The 22,012-nt window shown below is 37.7% G+C and overlaps 1 protein-coding gene across 2 annotated transcripts in view; it reads right to left on the bottom strand.

Moving 5' to 3' along the window:
* Positions 1 to 22,012, bottom strand: part of EP300 (E1A binding protein p300) — a 64,707-nt gene that overhangs the window by 39,239 nt on the left and 3,456 nt on the right. For both annotated transcript variants that reach the window (XM_065835725.2, XM_065835734.2), the window contains one exon: positions 8,626 to 9,284. In XM_065835725.2, coding sequence (XP_065691797.1) covers positions 8,626 to 9,284 — 659 coding nt within the window. The remainder of the gene's footprint in view (positions 1 to 8,625; positions 9,285 to 22,012) is intronic.

The following is a 22,012-nucleotide window of genomic DNA, read 5'->3' on the forward strand; positions in this document are numbered from 1 at the left end:
CCCATCCACAACACTAACTCCTCAACTAGACAGTTCCTATAAACACAGTGAAGCCAACTCACCAGCCTTTGAAGTCAGCCTGGTCAGAACTGGCCTGATTATTCATTTATAAAGCATTTTGTTGAATAGATTTCTCATTTCAGCTTTCCCAATCACAAATTTGTGCCACTGACTATAGAATTCACAAGCCTGGAAGAGATTTTCTGCACCCTGCATCTGTGCAGACTCCAAATGGAGGCAAATACCACCTTCATTCATATCAGCAGGGTTTATCCCCAAAACCTCCTACCCAACTGTCAGCACTCTCACAGCTCCTCTCCAGGCAGCCGTAACAATGCACGTCTGCAATTTCAGTACACAACCGTTTTCAGTTTAGGAATATACCATAAGCATAGGTAACACCACACACAGGCATAGTAACTTGTTTGCAGTGAGCAGTACTAGAGGTCAAAGGAGAAGCTATGAAGGAACTCTGCAAGCAAAACAAATCTGTTGAAGCATTCATCCACAGCAGAAGTAAATTCGTCTTTCGTATAAGCTATACGTATATTCAACAGTTTTAGCATACCAGAAAATACCGTTTGTTGGCTTGGAATGCCCCAGAAACTAAAGAACAGTTAGAAGCAATCTTGCCAATAAAGTTGTTTGTCCTCTCTTTTTTCTTTTTCATTCCTTGCATTCCCATAAACTTTTCATGGGAAATCTGGCCTGCTAGGACAACAACTAGCCATACAGGACCAGGAAAACTGGAGATATTTAAGATTACCAAGTTCTCACTATTACACAGGTAAGATCCTCAATGAGCCATAAATCAGAATAAAGGCACAAAAATACTTTAAAGAGCTGTACTGTTTCAACTCACATTAGCAATTGACTAGACAACGTAGTCTCCTTGATGCTTTTTGGTTCAAGTCTGGGCATTTTCCTGCATCCAAAAAAATGCATTCAAGCTCCTATGGCAGGTCTGTTTCCAATCATTCCTACATTTTTTCTCAAAGCAACCTCCCCTAGTAGAAACACCTTGTTTCTGCCTCTTATCAAGCTTCTCTGGTCTGCACAGAGAAGTAACCTGAGTAACAGAGATTACCTGCAATTAGTCAAACACTTTCCTTTTTCAGGTTGTGTCATCTGCCATTCCCCTATAATAGCCTTCAGTTTGCATTTGCAAAATAAAGCAAGATCAAACCCAAACTACACAAAATTCACTAAAGAAAGAACCTGCTACTTTAGACACCTGATATGTGCAAGTGAGTTCCCTTGAGGACAGCCCCCCTCCTCCACACACAAGCAATAACCATAATCACACAGCAGTAATTCATCAGAGAGCAACAAGAAGAATCTCTACACATATGAGATCAACAAACTGCAATGATCAGGCAGAGCTAAAAACAACCTCCTTCCTTTCCTCTGTCTCCTTTGGCACCACCCCTGCTGTGTCTCAACTGTGATGAACATACACATCATGATTGATGAGGCAGCTGCTGCCAAAAACAGAACAGGTAAGACTCAAACCCTTTCTGCCTCTACCTCAGAAGACTAAATAAGATACTACATGCAAGCTGAGCAGAAGGGAAAGGGAGAAGAAGAAACTTAAGGGATCAGCAAACACTTTCAGGGCTCTTCTCCATCATCATCGCTGCCCCCAATTGACTCACATATTCATGCTCAGTGAAGGACTGACAGTGGGGATTATTTCCTTGAGAAAACAAAATATGTCTTCCTGCGAGATAGCCTGATCCCTTTGGCTCCAGAAAGGATTTTGAAAGCAGGTACATCCCCCCCAAACCAGAAACTTCTACACAAAGTTTTCAAGTTCATTAACAATCATAGCTCCCAAATTTAGCTGACACCTGATAGTATACAGAGACTACGGTGGCCATCACTAACACTGCCCCCATACAACTTCTGCAACTTATGCTATCAGTGTTAAATAAACCCTAACCAAACAATTCAGAATTGTAAGCTGAAGGCACGTTTTCATACCCTGGTGTCACAGGGAGAAAACCATTATTCCCAACTCAGACAATTAGGGACTTCACACATTGATACTAAAGGATTCAAAGTAACAGTGGCCAGGTAAGCCAACTCTGTCCTGACTGCAGGGGGAAAAACCCAAACCTAGAGTTAAAAAAGCACCTTTGCTATGTCACCCAGAATAGAAGCTTTCTGATAGAACTCAGGAGTGAGGTTTGACCATGTCAATCAACCTTTGTATCTGAATCACAGCTAGACACAAACTTGATGTGAAACATATGGCTTTTTAAAATATACTAATCAAGTTGGCTCAGCACAAAGATGTCTGATGCTTTTCAAACACGAGCCACTGGCACTCTTCAGGATGCAAAACCAGCACCCTCAAACAAGGTTGTCTCCATGACAGAAACACAAGATCCACACTTCCTAGGGCTGAGAATCACCACCCATCCCACCAAGGGGACTCTGTTCACCCCACAGTACCCAGGGACCTGGCAGTAGATGACAACATGCCCATCTTAGCCCAGCTGCTCCTGACAGGGGTTATCCTCAGTTCCCTGCCTCAGCCTGCAGGGAAAGCAAAGACCAGAGAAGAGGCCAGGTTGGAGAGCAAGTATGCCAAACGGGCTCCAAAAGCCACAGTCAAGAAACACCTAAGAAGCATGCTAAAAAAACAAGGTCTCCTGGAATGAATCAGCAGCCATCACCTGGTCCAGGTGAGACTGACACCTGCCAGATCCACAGGTGAAGCTCACAGCAGTGCCCCCCAGCCCTGCCATCACAGACCCAACTAACCTGACACCAAGAACCTGCAGGCAATTCTGGACTGACTCAAGAAAAGGATCATTCAGAAGATCCTTCACCTCACACAAGGTGGCCTTGTGACCCTCGCACAACAACTAGGAACATGCTCAAGTAATTTGATGTGACATGTTGAAAAACATTAAAGTAGAAAAACAGGAAGAAATGGATGACCTAATGACTACAGAAGAATAAAAAATAATCCTGTATAATTTTATCAGTAGGAAACAACCAGAAAGACTGACATATAGCTGCTCATCATATTAATGGTCTATTGGGAGTGAGGGGTCAATAAAACATTTGAGTGCAGAAGAATCAGTCAAAGAAATGTGTGGTGAGTACCATGGCATGAGACAAGTACAAGGCTTCATCTGCAATACCATGCAAAAACATACATGGCCGAGTCATAGCTGTAAGTCAGCGAGTGCAACAACTACTCATTCCTTCCTGGCCACCACCTCCTTCAGCTGCTCTTCCCATTTCTCTTATCCATGTAATCTGCTATTTTTCTTCCTCTCCTTGCCTCACAGCTTACTTTCATCACACATGCAAGAACTTACACACAAGGAAGAGCAGACAAAAACCTACCTCACAGTAAAGGAGAAGAGGAGGAAACAAGGAAAACAGTAAAAGATGATGTATGGCTCATAGCAAAGGTAATCTCATATGGTACTACCTTTTTCACACACAGTGGAAAATTACTTTTGTGCCTCCAACAGCAGGGGCTGTCATTACCAGAATGGAGGAAAATGTGCACTTCTCATCATGTAAACAGCATGGATGACATGAGTCCAAGAAACATCCCAGTTCACAAGCATCAGCACCATCAGACAGGGCTGTTCAGACACTACTCTGATCTGAGAAAAGCAACTATGAAAGTGGAGAAAATCCCCCGAAATTTTGATTTAATGTCATGAAACACATGCATATTCAGTTTCGAAGAAGGTAAATTAATTAACTCTGCTTCTAGTTTTACTGTTGATACCACAGAGTGCAAATTGAGGAGGAATAGCTGTTACAACTATGTACATAGACATTACAAATATTGTTTCTCTGTAAAAAAACAAAAACAACCAAAAAAACCCAACCAAAAACCTGCTTCACTGACAGTCCAATATTTGAAAGACAAGTAGATGTCAGTAATAGTATTGAACAATGACCAGTTTAAAGATTTGCAAAGATAAATGTAAGCATGGAGAAGAAAGAGAATTAAGTTTCAACAGCATTCTTCCAAATAATTGAACATTTGCAATATGAACTATCTACCTCTATCAGGGTAACTGCAGTGCATGTACTAGTTTAAGTTCATACTAATGGGTATCTAGTACCTTTCCATATGCACATGTTCACAAGTAGAAGGTGATTAACTTTCCTAAAACCAGAGAGTTAGTTTTGGTAAATTCCAGCTGGCTCTTTAAAAACAATTTATTGTACATGACTTTCTCATGCTACTCCATCAACTGGTAGAGCATTACTGAACTCAGGCATAACCTAACAACACAATTTTGCCAGTGGTATCCACTGCATTCCTTGCCAAGGACTGTTATTGATTGTTATTCTTTGCACTTGACTGTGTAATATTTTAAGACACCTATTGTAAGACACTAGTATTATTTCACTGCCAATTATGGAAGAAATTATGACTCAAAGATGAGCCTTTACTGCTCCATTTCTCTCTCATAAACAAACATTCCCCCTCCTTGCACTGGGATAAAGTAAGATATCCATTTTTTTACCTTCATTCACCAAAGAAGCAGCAGCAAAGGATCAGAACACACAACTACACTTTTAATGGATTTTAATGGTACTTCGTTGTATGCTTCACTTAGTCAGAGAGTCTAAAGAATGGGGACAAATTTAACCGTTGAATCAAACAGCTAATGAAAATAATAAGGCACCCAAGAACACTGACCTTCTACTTAAAATACGATGCTGAATATGTGAACACTAAGGAACATAAGGTGCTTTGTTTTCTTTATCTAATTTTACAGTTTGAAAGTAACATCATCTTCAATCTCTCTGCAACTTTGAACAGAACGAAATTTCTTATTGTTTTAAAGGACATTAGAAATTTTTGAAGAATTACATTTGTCTTTGTAAAATACTGCCATTGGTTCTTCTTAAAGGAGGTTAAACTGTCAAAATCAAGTATATTTATTATGAGAGAACCCTGTATATACTCAAACAGTAACACAAACGACACAGAATTGCTATTGGAACCCTAAACGTTTCAAGTGATTTCACACGCAAGAGAAATACTTACATAGCAGGGGTAGAGTAATGCCCTTACTAATCTGAACTGCCTTCACATTCACTTCATTACTTCAGTAACAAAACACTTCTTGAATCAGTAAGACATGAAGTCTAAATGACTCGAAGGCCAGGTGAACTTCATCGCTTTGTGATGAGCAGCACTATCCCAGAAATGCACACACCAACTTATCCACAAAATACCCTCCTCTCCTAATAACAGCCTGGACAGTAAGACCGTAACTGGGCACTCTTGACAGATCCCAGTGGAACAACAAACTGAACATTTTAACTGGATATAATTCTGAATGAAAAATGGCTCAAACCATGAAACATGAATTTGTTCTTATTATAGAGCTTTACTTTGCTATCCATTTACTTTTAAATTAATCAAAGCTGTAAAACTACCTAGTGAAACAAAAAGCCCAAAAAATGCTTAAACACAGAAAGAATCAAAGCATTACAATTTCCAAAACTCTATTTTAAGAGTAATAGGCATGTCTGTCATCCTCCTAACTTGCACACAACCAAGCACATAGAAAACAAAAAGCTATTCAAGAAAGCAAAACTGGTTACAATCCCCTTCCCCTCCAAACTTGTAACAGTTCCTTTCAGGCTAGACTTCCACAAGCATTTTTAAGCTGGTACTGTCACCAAAGCAGGGTCCACACCCTTCTCTAACTGGCAATATCAACTCCTTTAATAGGTCCTCTCCCTAATATCAGCACTAGCTTTCCATCTGATGAGTATAAATTGAACTAGAAAAACAATTCAAATTAAAAGGTTTTTTTAAATAACGACATGAGTTTCAAGCATGATTTAGTTCCTCAACACAGCCTGTCATGTAACTGGCAGAGAGATGGTGTGCTGACATCACTGCTTCTTTGTATGTCAGTGACTGCTTACATAGAACTATGTACTATACATAAAACTACAGCATTAGATCACAGGATGTACACGGCAGATTCTAACAGTATAAGTTTATGAATACCAGGTGAACCCAAATAAATCATTCACATCTGAGATTCTGAGTCCTGAAAAGTAACATGCACAACTAAAAAAGTTGAGAAGTACATGGCTAATGTCTAAAGCAAGTGCTCCACTCCACAAGCCAATGTTTTGAGAGGAGAAGAAAACACTTCAGGAACTCCATGCAACAACAAACCAACGCAGAAACATAACCAATTTTAGTTTCCAAATTGACTAGACACTTGGAGCTCATCTTTACCATTAGAAGAGCATAACATCCTCTCCATAAATTAATTATCATCATAGGAAACCAAAGCTATTCCTCCATCCAAACTACTGCAGACAACATGCCTCTGTTTTACTGAGAGAGAACTCCCAGATGCAGCCCTCCCATCACCTAAAGGGCCTGACTCTGGCCAGCCAACATGACCAAGTCGAACACAACCAAAGTGTCTGATCTGTTTTTTCTCCTATTGAAGGACAGCTCCTGGATAAGGCACATTTTTTTGCAGTGATAAAGGAAACCTACAGAAGTTATTACACAAACTCCCACATTAACAGCAACACAGTATTAAATTTCCCAATTAAAAAGATAGCTTTTAAAAACAACTGCTTAGTGTCCTCTGTTTTCATCTACTTTTTGAAGATTTGTAGGTGGGAAAAACAAAAGCAGATGGGTGGAGAGATAAAACAGTCAGGCATTAATGTTGTCAGATTTTGCGAACTCCACTGCATGAAGTGAAACACAGGCTCCCTGCCAACAACCAAACCAACTAAAGACATTCTGGAATTTCAGCCTCCATTTCAGACTGTTCTTTCTCATCCGGCAGTTTCAAGTCCTTTATGACGGCAATACCCGCTACACTTACACTAAAAGTCTCAAGGCTTTTTATCAGCAATTAAAGAACTCCAGGTATTTTTAACCAGTCTGGGACTACAAATTAAAAATAAAAAAAAGTATTTGGCCTGAATATTCCCAAAAGCATAAAATCTTCTTAGATGTACAGCATCTTTCAAAATTTAAGCAAGTGAGGAAGACAATTTAATTTTGGACTACATCAGCAAAAAGTTTGTGTCTTTTCTCTACTTCTCCTAGATAAATGAGTTTATTATAGGGCATAACCCTACTTTAGCTCTGGTAAGTAAGGATTAAGAAATCGCATTTTACCCAAATACCCAATAAATCTGTTTTTGACTTCTGAATACAGCTTTCTAAAGATAAATTTATTATTATTATTATTATTTTAGCCAAGGAATAATGAATGAGGTATTATATAATTCCAATACAAGAATACTTTTAAAGTAGTTCCATATTTCTTTCCACTGTAAACTGCATACAAATTTTCTACTGTAGAAATGAAGGTTTGCAACAACTTTAACAGGCAAAAATATCTGAAATTACCAGACCACAAAATTAACTGATTACTAGACACACATATATATATAAGAACTATTGTTAGCAGCACTGTGTTTAAGTAAATAGCTAAAATCAAAAAACTTCATAATTAATAACATTCACAAGACACTAAAGTAATTTTACTTAATACATTAAAGCACAGCAAAACCATGAATACACAGCATAATGTCCATTTACGTTTCAAATACATTTATGGACTATGTTACTTATCATTCCAAGCCCTCCAAGTGGATTGACTTGAGGCATTCCCAGATAGATCTATTCAAGTATCACAAATCACCTCAGAAAAAACTTTTCCCTCATCACTCAAGAAACATAAAATACACACCTAAAGTGAATTGAAACATTTATTTTCTAGGCTGTTGATCAAAACACTAAAAACTTAAGAAATACTTAAGTGGCTCCCTAATCTAAAAAAAAGCTAATTGTACAAGACAAAAATTAAATGTAGACATCTCTTTTTGTCACTTGAACCGCTAGGTCTTCTCTCATCTTTTTAGATATTTGAAAAAAGTTGTCATGAGTTACTATCTATTTCACCCTTCAGCATAAGAGGGTTTTTTTTTTCTGCTTTCTAGTTTACTCTCCTATAGACAAAGCCTTCGTAAATTTTACAGCTAGAACCGAGTTGGATTAACAGTCTTTTAAGAACCCAACATTTGTCTTCAGGTGTTTATGCAAGCATTCGTTCTCCACCATTAACTCAAATACCTATTTTGTAACAAGGCCAATGTATGTCTTAGCACATGCAGTGTATCAATCCATTCAAACCTCTATATATGCCTCTTGGCATCTGCTACAGCATGAACACTCAGCTGATCTCAGACAACAAATACTTTCATTAAGTGTCACACTGGAAAAAAACACCACAACACCTAAAGGGTCCTCATGGATTCCCATCATACTCACAATACCTGCATCACATTAGATAGAAAAATACATTTGTGGACAAAAGTAAAACAGAATAAAATACAACCTACAATAGGATTTTTAATTCAGCAGTCATCTCACTTGTTGTGCAAGACTCAGTTTTTGCCTCCCATGACTACCACAAATTCCGCTTAAGCAGCATATAAACTATTTACTACATTATCCAGGATTCTTAAAAGAAAAAAATCCTATTCTATACAATGCATACTGCAGAGGAATAAATCTTACACAACAAAGCCAACAAGAAGAAGGAAGGTAACAAAGGCAAGTTGAGCTTGTCTTACCTTGTTCAGGGCTCCAGGCTGTGGCCCTCTCAGTCCAGCCTGTCCTCCCATCTGCGGAGAGCCTTGTTGCAGTGTCTCAGCCAACAAGTTACCAGCACTACCCATTCCCGGATTTGGGTAAGGCATATTAGGTCGTCCTCTGCCTGCTCCAATTGAACCGTTCATGACTTGCCCCTGCATCATCCCCTGTCCATTGCCGGCTGCCAGCATCCCAGGATTCATGCCAGCATTCATCCCCGTGTTCATGCCCATGCCAGGCTGATTAACTGGGCTGTTCACTGTTGGCATCATTCCTGCTGCAGATTGGGCTGAAGGACCCTGGTTTGGTCCACTTGCACCCATTCCCATACTGGGAGAAGTCAACCCGGCCTGTGCCATGGGGCTTTTCACCATGCTGTTTAACATTCCCATTCCAGGACTATTTTGTTGGGTTTGATTGGCCATGCCCTGGCCAGGGCCGCCAACTCCCATATTGAGATTTGGGGAGCTACCAGCCCGTAAAAGTTCAGACAGCTGCTTGTGTTTAGAGGCAGCATCTTGTGCCAAGCCAAGGCTGGTTTGCAGCTGATTAATGTCACCACCATTGGTGAGTCCCAGTTCTGTGGAGCTGATCAGTTCATCTGGCAAGTCATGTTCCAGATCAAAGAGTGATCCAAAATCTGAAAAACAAAAATTTTATATGAGGTCAGAGCAATCAGTAGCATCTTGAAGAAAAATCTTGTTCATTAGTTGCAAATTTTTTAATTTCAAGTAACTAGCAAAACTTCGTGTTCCAGCAAAATTCCCATATTAGTCGTTACTGAAAATTATCCAATTTGCCGTGATAAAAGTGATTTCTAAACTTTACAGAGTCTAAACTAGAGAAGATCATTCTACTTCACTCTCCCACAACAGTTTGTGCTGAAAGATCACTGCATATTTCAGACTATAATCTTGCAATTTAAGATTGACCAGGAAGGAAAAAAAAATTGTATTTAAAAAATCCCACCACAGTTAGCCAATGGAATTAGACAGCAATTACTACAAAGAATTAAAAGGTTGATGGGAAAGCACTGTCTTCATTTTTAACTTTCAATTAACTCTGTCACTTTTGGTACAGACATAACTAATATAAGTAACACAGTTTTTAAAAAGTTTACTATTTATAAAATAGAGTTGAGTTTTGGAGTTTGTTTGATTTTTTTTTTTTTTTTAAAGTTTCCACATCCAGTCATTCCCAGTACAAAACTGCAAAATTCCATTGAACTTCACTGGACAACCAATATCTTCCCACAACACTGTCAGAAAACAATCAAAGTAACCCTCCAGGCCACAAAGCTGTGAAAAAAACACTAGGATGAAAAAACCAAATTCACATCTCAAAAGCCCATTCAAAGTAATCCCCAAGGTAGCTAAGTGGAGAAAAATTACTATTTGGGATATATAGACACAAGAATATTACACAGTACCCAGAAACCATTTGCTCAAGAAAACAGTAAGTTCTTATGTTTTCAAAAGCAGCACGCACCTTCACCTGAGTGTTTAGTCTATTGTCGATAACACAAAAATAACCTAGAAAGTTTATGGTTAAAAGTTGAGGCCCTGTGTGATGTATCTACGTACAGCTAGGCTGTAAAGCTTAATATTTGGAATCTGAGAATACCTAGTAAAGGAAGGGGGTTTTTAATTATTAGAACATTTCAGCACCACTTCTCCCAGAAAGGTCATTTTGTAGATGCTCTGTAGGAGGTATTGCACTGTATTTTCAAAAACTTAGATCTAGACAATTACCCAAAATACTACTCATTATCTCAGCAACTGCATTTAAGAGGAAATGTCAATTACACTGAATTCTAGAGAGGCTGGCAAGAGGACTTTGTCTAAACATAAATGGAAAAAGACTACTGCTAAACAGCACGTAAGTCACAAAAGCTCATCAGCATTACCTATCTCTACATTTTTCACATGATACCATACCCAAACTGACAAACTCCAGTACTAACAGAGTTTCTACAACTTTGCAACTGTTATCACAGATAAGATCATGACTTAAGAATTCTGAAAACATGGTATGAGGTTGGCAAGAGTGCAGGCATACCACAACAGAGGGTATTTTATAACTCCATTTATATATTCTTCATTACTGCAAAGCACCAGAGACAGATAGAAAATTTCCACTAAAGAGCTATATTTTAAACTGTTAAAATCGGTTAGCCCATTCCTCATTAACGTAAGTCTCATGCTAAAAGTTATGCTTTGCTACACATACTAAGGACTAATCTTTCATTTGCATCACTGGTATTCTTCAGCATGACTGTCACTTTTGAAGATTCAGAAGCAAGGGAAGAATCAGAAGAACAAAGCTTTGTCCAAGTTTTCCTTCATTTAAAATTATGAGTTTAGAGTTTTGTGTCAGTAGACTCTCAAAACACACACTCCCCCAAAACAACTTACAATGCTTAGTGGTTAGCTGAAGAATTAAATATGGATGATCATGGGAAGAGTTACAGTGGAAGAGATCCTCAAATTAGAGGGGAGATCAAGGAAACGGAGCAAGCAGCCAAAAAATACACGACAGTTTACAACAGCTTCAACAGCACCTTAAGATGCCTCTTAGGATGACTAACAGGCAAATGTCGAAGCACTACATCCAGAAAACACTCTGGCTAATACCCTGACAAACAGCCCATGAGTGAGAAAGGAGTAAAACATACAATCAGTAATTCACAAGTTAGTCTGCTGTCCAGAAAAAAAGAAAGTTCTCCTTAACGATGAACAAAACTGAAATTGAAAGTTAAGTGTCTGGAAAGAACAGGAACCAGCACAAACCCTGTAAGTACAACATAACCATAACGGCACACACAGCAACCTCCCATCTGCACACCAGGAAACAGCTGTATGGGCAAAGATGCCCACAAAGCTCAAAGGCTAGTCTGGTGATTGTACCTGGGGAAAAAGCTTGTGCTCTTGAACAGACAGGACATCCCCAAGACAGGATGAGTCCCAAAACAAAAATCCCCACTTTGCCTTTCTTAAGATCAGACCATTGTATATCAAGCCTTTCACAAAACCACCTGGCAAGTGTTCAGTAAATGTCTAAATAGGAAGAACTAATTTTTTTTTCACACCATCAAAGAGCATTTTCTCAGAAAGACCCATTGAGATTATTTCAGTTATAGCACTGTAAAAGGGCAGCGCAACTCTTGTTTTTGAGAGACAAAGATTTGTTTATCTTTCTTCACAACAAAATATTAATCTGCTTCTCTGAAGATCTCATTCTTTTTCAAATTCTCTCTCCTCATAAATGAGAAGCTAATACCAGCTTTAAGGCTCACCCGTTCATATCCAACTGGAGTATTCAGGTACGAGCTACCTGAGCTCCTTGGCCTGGTCATTCTGTGAGACCCGTGAACAGGAAGAAAAATATCATAAAAACTCAAAGTGTTTTTAATTATTTTCATTAACACCTCAAACCACAAAAAATCAACAGCTACTTTAAAAAAAAAAAAACCACCAATGCAGAACTAAATATTTGTGAGATAATCCCAATCAGATTAGTTCTTTACATCAAAAAACGTAAATTGTTCTTTCCATATGAAACAAATTTGTTCAGATTTTTTAATCCTAGAGAATATACAACACAAGATTCATCACAAAATACTATCAGCTACAAGCAAAAATCATGAGTAGTAAATACCAACAATGCAATATTCTGGTGCAAGTTTGGTCTTCTTGTAAGTCTTTTCCAAAACCAAAACTTTGAAGTCTTCTTCAGTCAGTTGATAAACAATAAAACCAGAAAAAAAAAGAAAAAAAAAAAAAACACCAACAAAAAAACCCCACAAAAATTGAGAGTTGTTTGGTCAACTATGAAAATTACATTTTTAGTCAGCTGCCAGGGGGCAGAAGTTTTCAGACACAGGACTGAAACACGAATAGTCTCAAAAGACCATAACGATCAATAAGACTTTGTGTGTATCTGGCAAGAGTTGTAATCCATTTCAGAGTCTTTTACATGTAATACATATCCTAATGATCAGTGTATAGAGTTCCACCTGTGGCCAAAAAGTGACAAGGCTGGTCCAGACAGCTCAGGTCACATGAAAACAATGGCACATACACTCAAACAAGAGCCGAAGGCATAGCTTAAGACAATGGTGATAAACATTCATAGAACTGATTGACTTCCCAGTAGCATGGGAAGTACAGAGTCCACTGCAAGCCTTGCAGCCTGTTTCATTAAGGATATCCACAAAAAAATTCTTCCTAAAAAAAGCTTGTGGGAAGGTGAAGGAGGCAGATTAGTCCTGCAATGGTTTGTCTACCCAATTCATAATCCCTCAAGACCTTAGAGTATGATCAGACACAGAAAAATCAGGATGCAACAGAACAGACAGCATCTAGCCTAAGAGCCCCAAACCATCCAGTAACATGCAGGCATTAAGAGGCAGAGCTATATCCTGATCTCAACAGAGTAGCACAGAGTGATTCCACATTATGTTATTCACAGTATTATTAGTGTATTACTTCCCATAGGTAACAAGAAGATACAGAATAGATTGCTACTGCCACCTACGATTCAAAGCAAAGAGAAGGAAAGTTGCCCTACAAAACAACATCTAAGCAGGTAATTAGAAAGTCTTTACCTGAGGTAGTCTCAACATGCAGAGGCATATAATAATTCCATTGAGGAAATGCACCACTACTGAACACTTAAGCAAGTCTTTTTTATAGAGTCAAGAAACTGGCCTGACTTGCCCTTACTACGTTAGATCTGTAGTGAGAAAGTGGGTCAGAAAAGACAGTTGATGGAGCAGGTCCGTTTCTTTCAATGGTAGTCCAGTTAGACTGGATTAAGTAACATGAATTGCACCCTAAACTGTGAGAAAGCAACTTCAAAAATCAGTATCCTAACCTGTATTGCATGCTATAGATTATCTTCTTAGCTTTGGACCCTACAAAGAACTGACTTCTAAGAAGTCTGCCTTTGACAGTGTCTGATCTCCAACATGCACAGAAACCGAGAGCCTGGGTTGGAAACCCACCTGGCACCAAAATTGAATCCGTACTAGTTTAAAGCCCAAGTGTGCAATCAAGATTCTTAAGTCAGTAAGACATCAGTGCCTTATGAGCAGCCAACTTTCAAACAAATTACTACGTAGTTATTTCAAGCTTGTTTTACTGCGAGATCACCTGGCAGCACCGGTGATATAACAGCCCTCAAAGCATGCAAGGCAAGGCAGAGATTTCTGACAATGCAAGGAAAATATACCCACACTAACTACTTCGCAAAGAAAGCCACATGTGGGTTCAAGTGGCACATGCTAGTTTCTTCTGCGTGCTTTCTAGCCTATAGCCATGATTCAGTTGTTTTCTCATTTCTGGATTGAGACAACAGACCTCTATTCACCTTTCAGAATAACATAAGCATTTCTATCAATATGGAGATTATCCGGTTCTAGTAAATACACAGCAGTGAATAACACTAGTTTTCTAAGAACTTGCCCACATGCTACAAAATATCAAGAACACTTTTACTCTCATGTGTACTGTACCCTCAGACTCAATATGTTCAAGCATACACCAACTCTTCCTGGAGATTGAATCTGAAGAAACAGCGTCATGCGAACAGTGACACCTGAAGAACTTGACATAGCAGACATGTAAGACAACAACTTACTCCAGCAGTTACCTCATTACTGATCTTACAGAGGTAGGAGGCTTTACAGGTCCTGTCCCTGCACCCTATTTATATTATGTTCTGGACACAGACATATCAAATCAGAAAGCTGCTGAACAGTCATCTTTCTGCACAAATGTTTCTGGGCTCCAGAAATACATCAGTGGATCAAATAATACCACAGTCATTAGGTTCACAATGAACCAAGTGGACAAGGCTTAATACAGGACACTGAATACAAAGCATGCATGTGACAGGGTTGACAGGAGCCACAGTTGATGTTGGACTTCACAGAAAACATGGTACCTTTGGTGTGCTTTCAGATAAAGAATAACAAAAAGCTGCTGAGGTCAGTGTCTTCCCTGCATGGTGACAGGAAAGCTACCCAGGAATTGAACAGGGCCTGAATGTAACAGAGAAAGTGCCTAGAAGATACAACCAATATCCCAGAGAAACCAGCCATTCAAGCAGTCAAGCATCAGCATCACAGGCCCTAAAATGTATTGCCTGAAATGCTCTAAAAAAAAAAAAAAAAAAAAAAAGCCAGAACTCAAAACTTAAAAATAAAAAAGGCAGCACAAGGAGACACATTCTCACAAGACAATTTTCAGGTATCCATGAAAATGCAAAAGCAAAGGAGAAGCACAGACATGAAACAAAGTGCTAATAAAGAAAGTCATCAGTTCCCAAGGCCTCTGCAATGGCAAAAAATTAAGCTAGACATGTTTAGGCAATTTTATCAGGGGAAGAAAACATGTCTGAGAAAGGCAAAAACTCTAAGATTCCTACCAGGTGGGTGTGAGAGAATTTTGCTACACAGCATTTTGGAGATCAGATGTCTTCTTACCATTAAAGCCCATTACAGGAGAAGACTTTTCATGTAGCTCCTCTGTGAAGCCACAATTACCCAATGGTAGCAAAAACTCTGCCAAACAGTTTTTTCTACCTTAAAATGTAGAGTTAATTTAAATTCATCTAGTAACTTGATGCAAGACAAAGGGGTAAAATTTCAACATCAGTTTAAAATACTGAAGTCAAGATTCACTGTTGCAGCTACTGCTTCCAAAACCCCAGGACAGCAGTCCCTGTATAACCCTACGCATCACCCACTCCCAAAGTGGAGGTGTGATGCAGAGGTCTTCACTATTACTTACACAACAGCAACTGGAAATTCTTATTTTGTAGTGTCCTATTTGGGTAACAAAGTCTTCAGCACTGGAATTTCATACTAATTCTATTCCCTGCAAGAAACTGCGGAAGCACTGGTTGTTTCCCCGCTGATCCAGAAAAGACCTGAATTTGCTCACCACATCAAGAAACTTGGTAATTTGAAGACAGACTGCAAATGATACAAGCAGAAAACACATCTAAAAAGGACACACTCAAAACTGCTGGAAGACAGCAAGCACAGAGGTACAAAACACGTTAGCACATCATTGTAGTGCACTGACTTCAGGCACCGATTTTTAAAAACAAGCAAGGGCTTGCTGGTCAAAAAGGTTCAAATTCACCACCTAGAATGTACACGGTTTCATCATTAATTGTAACATCCGAATATAAACGTAAGTGTTCTATCGAAGACTATTTTAGGACCCATCACATTTAATATTTTAAGATATCCTAACCCCTATTCAAACACTGGTGTCAAAACCATCAGCTCCTAATTTTGCAAAGTCTCAATAATCTGCAAGTTTAAGTCCTACTTGTCCCAAACTAAGATAAAGACAAATGCCAATTTTAGTAGACTTTGGTTGATCTCTGTTTTTTGCAACTTCAGAAGAAAATTGTATTCATAACAAACTGTTTTCGCTTTCATAATTATATTCAAAGTTCTTTAAAAAACACTGTTTACAGGTACAGATGATAGCATGTGTTTACCACTGAAAATAATAGTGAAAATTAAATGGAATATGGAATTGTAGCTGTTGTAGAGAAACAGAAGTGGTGTAATCATATGGAAAAGACTAGGTACAAGAATCAACACAGAGTACGTTTAATATTTTAACTTAAAGGGGAATTTCAGAGACACTGTTGTTTGTGTACCTGCCTATTCACACTTTCAACTAACGCAATGCAAAGGTACTAGTTTCAGCATCACTGGAGACTCAAATAAAACAAAAAAGTTTAGAAGTTTTAACTCCAAAACGCTCAAGTCACACATTTAATAATTCCCTTGTGAACATGCTGCTATTTGCATAAATTTCATTGGGCTATCTTCATCTTTATCAAAAAGTCTGTAAATTAGTATTCCCCATGTACCCCATACCCCATGTATGCCACCAAAATTCCCATAAGACCACCTTAAGTTAACTACTGTTGGTCTGTGGTATCATTAAACAGTGAGAATGGTATTTCAGTCAGGAATCTGATAAATTCGGGATCGCTGTGTGCACAGTGCTGGGAAGTTAGAGATGCCTTGATGGTCTGCTATGCTGGTCGACACAAACTGGGTACATGCAGCTAGGAAAAGTGCACTTGTGCACAAACACACTGAATCAGCTTCATTTTAGAAGTGATTACAAGTCAGTTTCAAGAAAAGAGTAAAGTTCACCTTACTGTCAAGTTAACAACAAGTTTGAAATGATGCAATCTGTATATACAATTACCAAAAAGTCAAGTCCATTTTCCAAGTATTACTGACTTGAATCCAGCTGACATTACTCCCAAGTAAAATAAAACAATGCTGAATTTACGTACAAAAATATATATAAAAGTAAACAAAAAACAGAACTCAGCAGATCTTGATTGCCTACAGCTCTTGAAATTATGAATACATAAAAGGCAGCTTAGCTTCAGCAGAATTTGTACTGAGCAAGACATATGCCAGCATTTTCCCAGAATTTTTTTTTTCATTACTATTAAAAAACCCCTGAGAATTAGATTATTTTAGTTCATTAACACAGTAAGAGTATGTTGTAAGAGAAATTACATATTCACTTGTAGTTGGGAGTTCTACAAAACCAGAAAAAAACCTAAAAAAATAAAATAAATCATGATTCTGCAAGCAAACACATACAGTTCAAAACTCTACCTACATCTCTTACAGAGATGCAACAAAAAGTGCAGTAGAGGTGCTTCGCACATCAAATACAAAAAACCAAAATCTTTCTCTGACCCATCTCACAGGCACCAATAATAGAAAGGTCTTGCACTTTTTTTGTACAAATCCTAGTTCGGACCGCTATTTTATCTCTTTGCTATTCCTACAAACACAATGATGTTGTCAACAAAACCACAAGTTACTATGCTTTGAAATCATCAGAATTCAACACCCCTTTCTCTCATTTTCTTCAAGAAGTGTTGGAAGAAATGCATGTTTGAAGAAGAATATAGTATGTCACGTTTTTAAGATAACTTTAACTACATTCATATGCCAATCCATTTTAAGGAAACTTGTTGCTATTTAGGAAGAGAACAAAGTCATGTTTTCAGATACGTCACTTACTGCTCAGGGAGAGGATTTCTGTGAACTGCCCTAATTCAAGTTCTACTTGAAGTTCTATGTAACCGCAGATGTTTTGTCAGTGCATACATCCATATGCAGAGACAGATGTATTTTATTTCAGCATGCTGCTACACTTTAAAGTAAAGACAGAAAAGCCAAATCCTTGGAGACAGGTGCGCATTGTTTATCTGTCAGTGAAATCTACACAGCAAAATTATTCCATTTGTCAAATAATAAATGTAAATGACTTTTCGCTAAGCCCTCTCAGAGGGGGCACTAGTTTGGGTGAAGAGAAAGGTTAACGTAGTATAATTACATGGTTAGAACAGGCACTGAAAGGCTGTTCCTGCTAAAGCAGCTAAGCAAGACACTGAGGTGACACACTGGAGATAATAAAGCATTCTACAGAGATTTTGCAAGAAATACTCACTAAATCATACAAAATTAAAATCTAATAAGGCCATTTTCTCCAAGTTGTAATGGTACAAGAAAGCACAATTCCTACTGTAGGAGTTCAGCCTTTATCTGTAGTACCTTATAAAACCCACATCCCCTAAAAATATACACTAAACCTTACAGTTCACTAGACCATTCCCAGATATACTTTGGTTTTCTACAAATAAACAAATGACCAATAACCTGAACTAGGGACTCTCTAGACTAAATCCAAACCCTGCTTTAGGACCATGAGGGACAAGACACATAGGTTAGTAGGGTTTTTTAATCTAGGATTTAAATTCCCAAGTTCAGCACACAGCTTTTCCTTGCAATATCAAACTTTTGAATCTGTATTTTTAAGTTGCAGCTGTAAACTCATTTTCAAGTCTCAAAGGTTTTTTATTTCTAAGTGCTCAGATTCAGTTTTACATCACAATACGTATGGGTTTTGTGTTGTGGCGGATATTTCCTTAAAAAAAAAGGTTCATAACACTGCTCAGAAAAAGTACATACACACACAATCCACTTGGTGAAAGAGTAGAGGAAAAAAGCAGAGATACAGTAGTTTGAAAATCTGTGAGGTTCAAAAGTCTGCAAGACTTTCTTTTAAAAAGTTACTAAGCACCATATGAATGATTGGTTTACTTTTAAAAAAAGGAAATCTTGTAGATTTAAACTGTCTTAATTTACATTTACTCCTAATGCAGTTACTTCTAGTACCTATTCAGCTACAAGGCAAAGATGCCCATTTTTGCCACACAAGCATCCACCACTGCAATACTCAATTTACAGTATATGCCATCCATTTAACCATGTTTTAATGCATCTCTCATTACTAATACTTGGGGGGAAAAAATGTGGTTTTCAATAGGGATAAAAATATTTTAACTGATGGCTCTAAGTTAAATGTAGCTAATAACTTTGTCTTAAACATTAGTCAGAAAGCAGATTTGTGAAAACTGTTTAATTTTAAAAGCAGTACAAACAAACAGTACGGAAAACAGCATAGCTGTCTGAAAACAAATGAAAACCCTGCATATGCCTCTGGAAAACACAGTGAGATAAGATTAATATAATATGATTCATTCTGAGCAAAGAAACATCCCGATACATTTGGAACAAACAAAAGATGAGTATCAGTCAAAATTGCAGTAGTCCTGGTGAGAAGTTTTGTTACAAGTCTTACACCTTTGATGTAAGGGAGAGTAAAGTTTTAAAGGTCAGAAGCAGTTCCTGAAGGGAAAAAAAAAAAAAAGGAACGTATAGACTTTACAAAAAGACAGGTACTGAAAGGGAGATTGAAGATATGCTATTACTCAGAAAAACTCAACTTCTGGATATAGTAAACTGTAGGATGTTAAGAAACATACCACAAATACGTAAGTCGATCTCTGATATAACACATGACAACTAATTGAAGAAAACTGGCTTCCAATATTACAGCAAGCCAGAAACACTAAGCACTTAAAAATCCTATTTTCAGATTCAACAACTCAAAGACATGATGCCGTACAGCCATGCTGCAGCAGAGGGTATACTCCATTTTTATTCCTTGATGAAACACAGCAGTTCTGAACTCACAGCCCAAAAAGCTTTCCTAGTTTGCAGTAAACATGTTTTTTCTAAAGGGGGGCTGTAAAAGATAATTAAACCCTCCCTTCCTGAAATCAGTACATGGCAATTTCAGTGCACCTGCAGGAAAAAAAAAAAATCAAGGGGTTCACAAAAAAATATATACATCAAAAAATCACTAGTTTAAGGCATCCAGCTAAAAATGTATCTTTATGAAAGACTTCCACTAATTTACTCAAGGACATAACTCTTCAGATTGTAGTAAAATTATTCTGTTGGAGTTACTGGGGGAAAAATAGACTGGTGTACCCCACTTTACTAATACAATGTTTAAGAAAGTCTTGTTAATCTAGGTGCAACATATCAAAACAGTGTTTCTACCAATAAGGAAAGGTAAGCAAAACGAGCTACACTGGCAAATCAATGTATCAATGTAATGTACTTACATCAATGTAACCACGCTGGGACAGAAGAGCTGTGCCAGCACCCAGTGTCAGAAACTCACATCCCACACTAAGGATACTGTACCAACAAGAGGTGACCCCACCATACAGCTGTAATAGCTTTAGAAAACTTAACATCTGGGCAAGATACATCTATAATTACCATTCTTCTTTGCAACAAATTTAACATTTAAATAGAAAAAAAAAAAGTTGTAGAAAACCTCTGGCAGTTTAAGAGAATCCACACAGTCCTGCTCCTGAAGCTTATTCTGCAACTACACAACATTTAAGAAAAAGATGACACCATTCAAAAATTCATTACTAATTTACTACACAACACTGACAATACCAAGACTTTCTAAATTACTTCAAAATAAACTTTATTACAAAATGTGCTACAAACATTTCAGTCTCCTTTTAAGTCTATCTTATTATTCCCTCCGAAAGAAGCAATTGACATTAATAAAGCAACTCAAAACTACACTAATACAGTGTGTTCTATGGCAATGCAAATTCTGAGCAGGGAACACACGAACCATTTAAGACAGAAGAAGATGTGGCACTGCAACAACAGTGGGAAATGCAGCTGTATTTGACTGCTGCCAATAAATCAAGTGTATTAGCACAATCTTTACCCACTACTTTTTTTAGAAGAAAACCACCAGCATTTGAGTCTAGCATATTCCAAGCCCAGGACATCAGTATCATCCCAGTCTACAGCAAAAACATGAGTGAATTAAGAGATTCTACTTCATCTTCAATATAAATACACTTCTGCAAGTTTGGGAATAAGTTAACTAGAGTCATTCATTGTTTCTAGGTATCTAACAAGCTGAAGCACTATTTCAGATTAAGAAAGGAGTCCAAAAGTTAACAGCAAAACACACTAAAAGATCCACTATGCACATGTGCTGAAAAAGATTCATCAACAGTGCAAATTTCTTACTTTCTTCCCTCTAATGATGCTGTGAATCTGACAGTTTTAAAAAGAGCGCTTGAGTAAGTACATAAGCACCATGTTATTTATTTTCTATAATTAACTAAGGAGTGGGAGCAATACAACAGATTCTATAAGTGGAATCTACTTAATGAAAGTTGCTTGCACTATTCCAAAGCAAATTTTAGGAGCAGATAGGTTAAAAAAAATGCAAACTTCAAAGCAGCTTCCCACAACAGCAAAAGTGGGACAAGAAAAGCTGCAGTCTCTCAAGCAGCAAATGAAAAAATATAACTCTGAAAACAAGCTTATTAGTTAAAAGGTTTGATTTTCTTTATTTAAAGTAATAGAAATGATATCATGTTAAAAAACACAGAAAATTAAACTGTCCCAGATCCATGTAAGTTGTCAACAAAAAAAACCCCAGAGGAATAAGAATTCTTTAACAGTTTTTAAGCAGCATAAACTGTTCACACCACTATGAACCTCTGCATAGTTACCAAGTGATGACAACCTCAATCACTTTCAGAAAAATTATCTCCATTGTGTACTCCTGAAACTGTCCAACAATCCCTAGTCTCCCATCATAACTTTTAAAAGTTCATTTATTAAATGGCTCCATAAAGTAACAATTAAAATAGACTGTTCTGTTAAAATCTACACCTGTTAAGCTGAAATGCATTCACAAATGATTCGAACCTTATTTGATCACAAACATCTTAACTTAGATACATGTTCATCTGAATGAAAATATACCTTTAACTTCCATATTTTGAAGTATTAGGACTTCTCTCTCAAAATACATTTTTATTTTACCTCCCTAAACAGAACAAGATAACGACCATCAAGACAACATAAAAACAGTTACTACTGAATAAAGTACTGGTTTCTAA

The sequence above is a fragment of the Patagioenas fasciata genome, chromosome 1 (genome assembly GCF_037038585.1).
Source record: "Patagioenas fasciata isolate bPatFas1 chromosome 1, bPatFas1.hap1, whole genome shotgun sequence".
Classification (NCBI taxonomy): Eukaryota; Metazoa; Chordata; class Aves; order Columbiformes; family Columbidae; genus Patagioenas; species Patagioenas fasciata.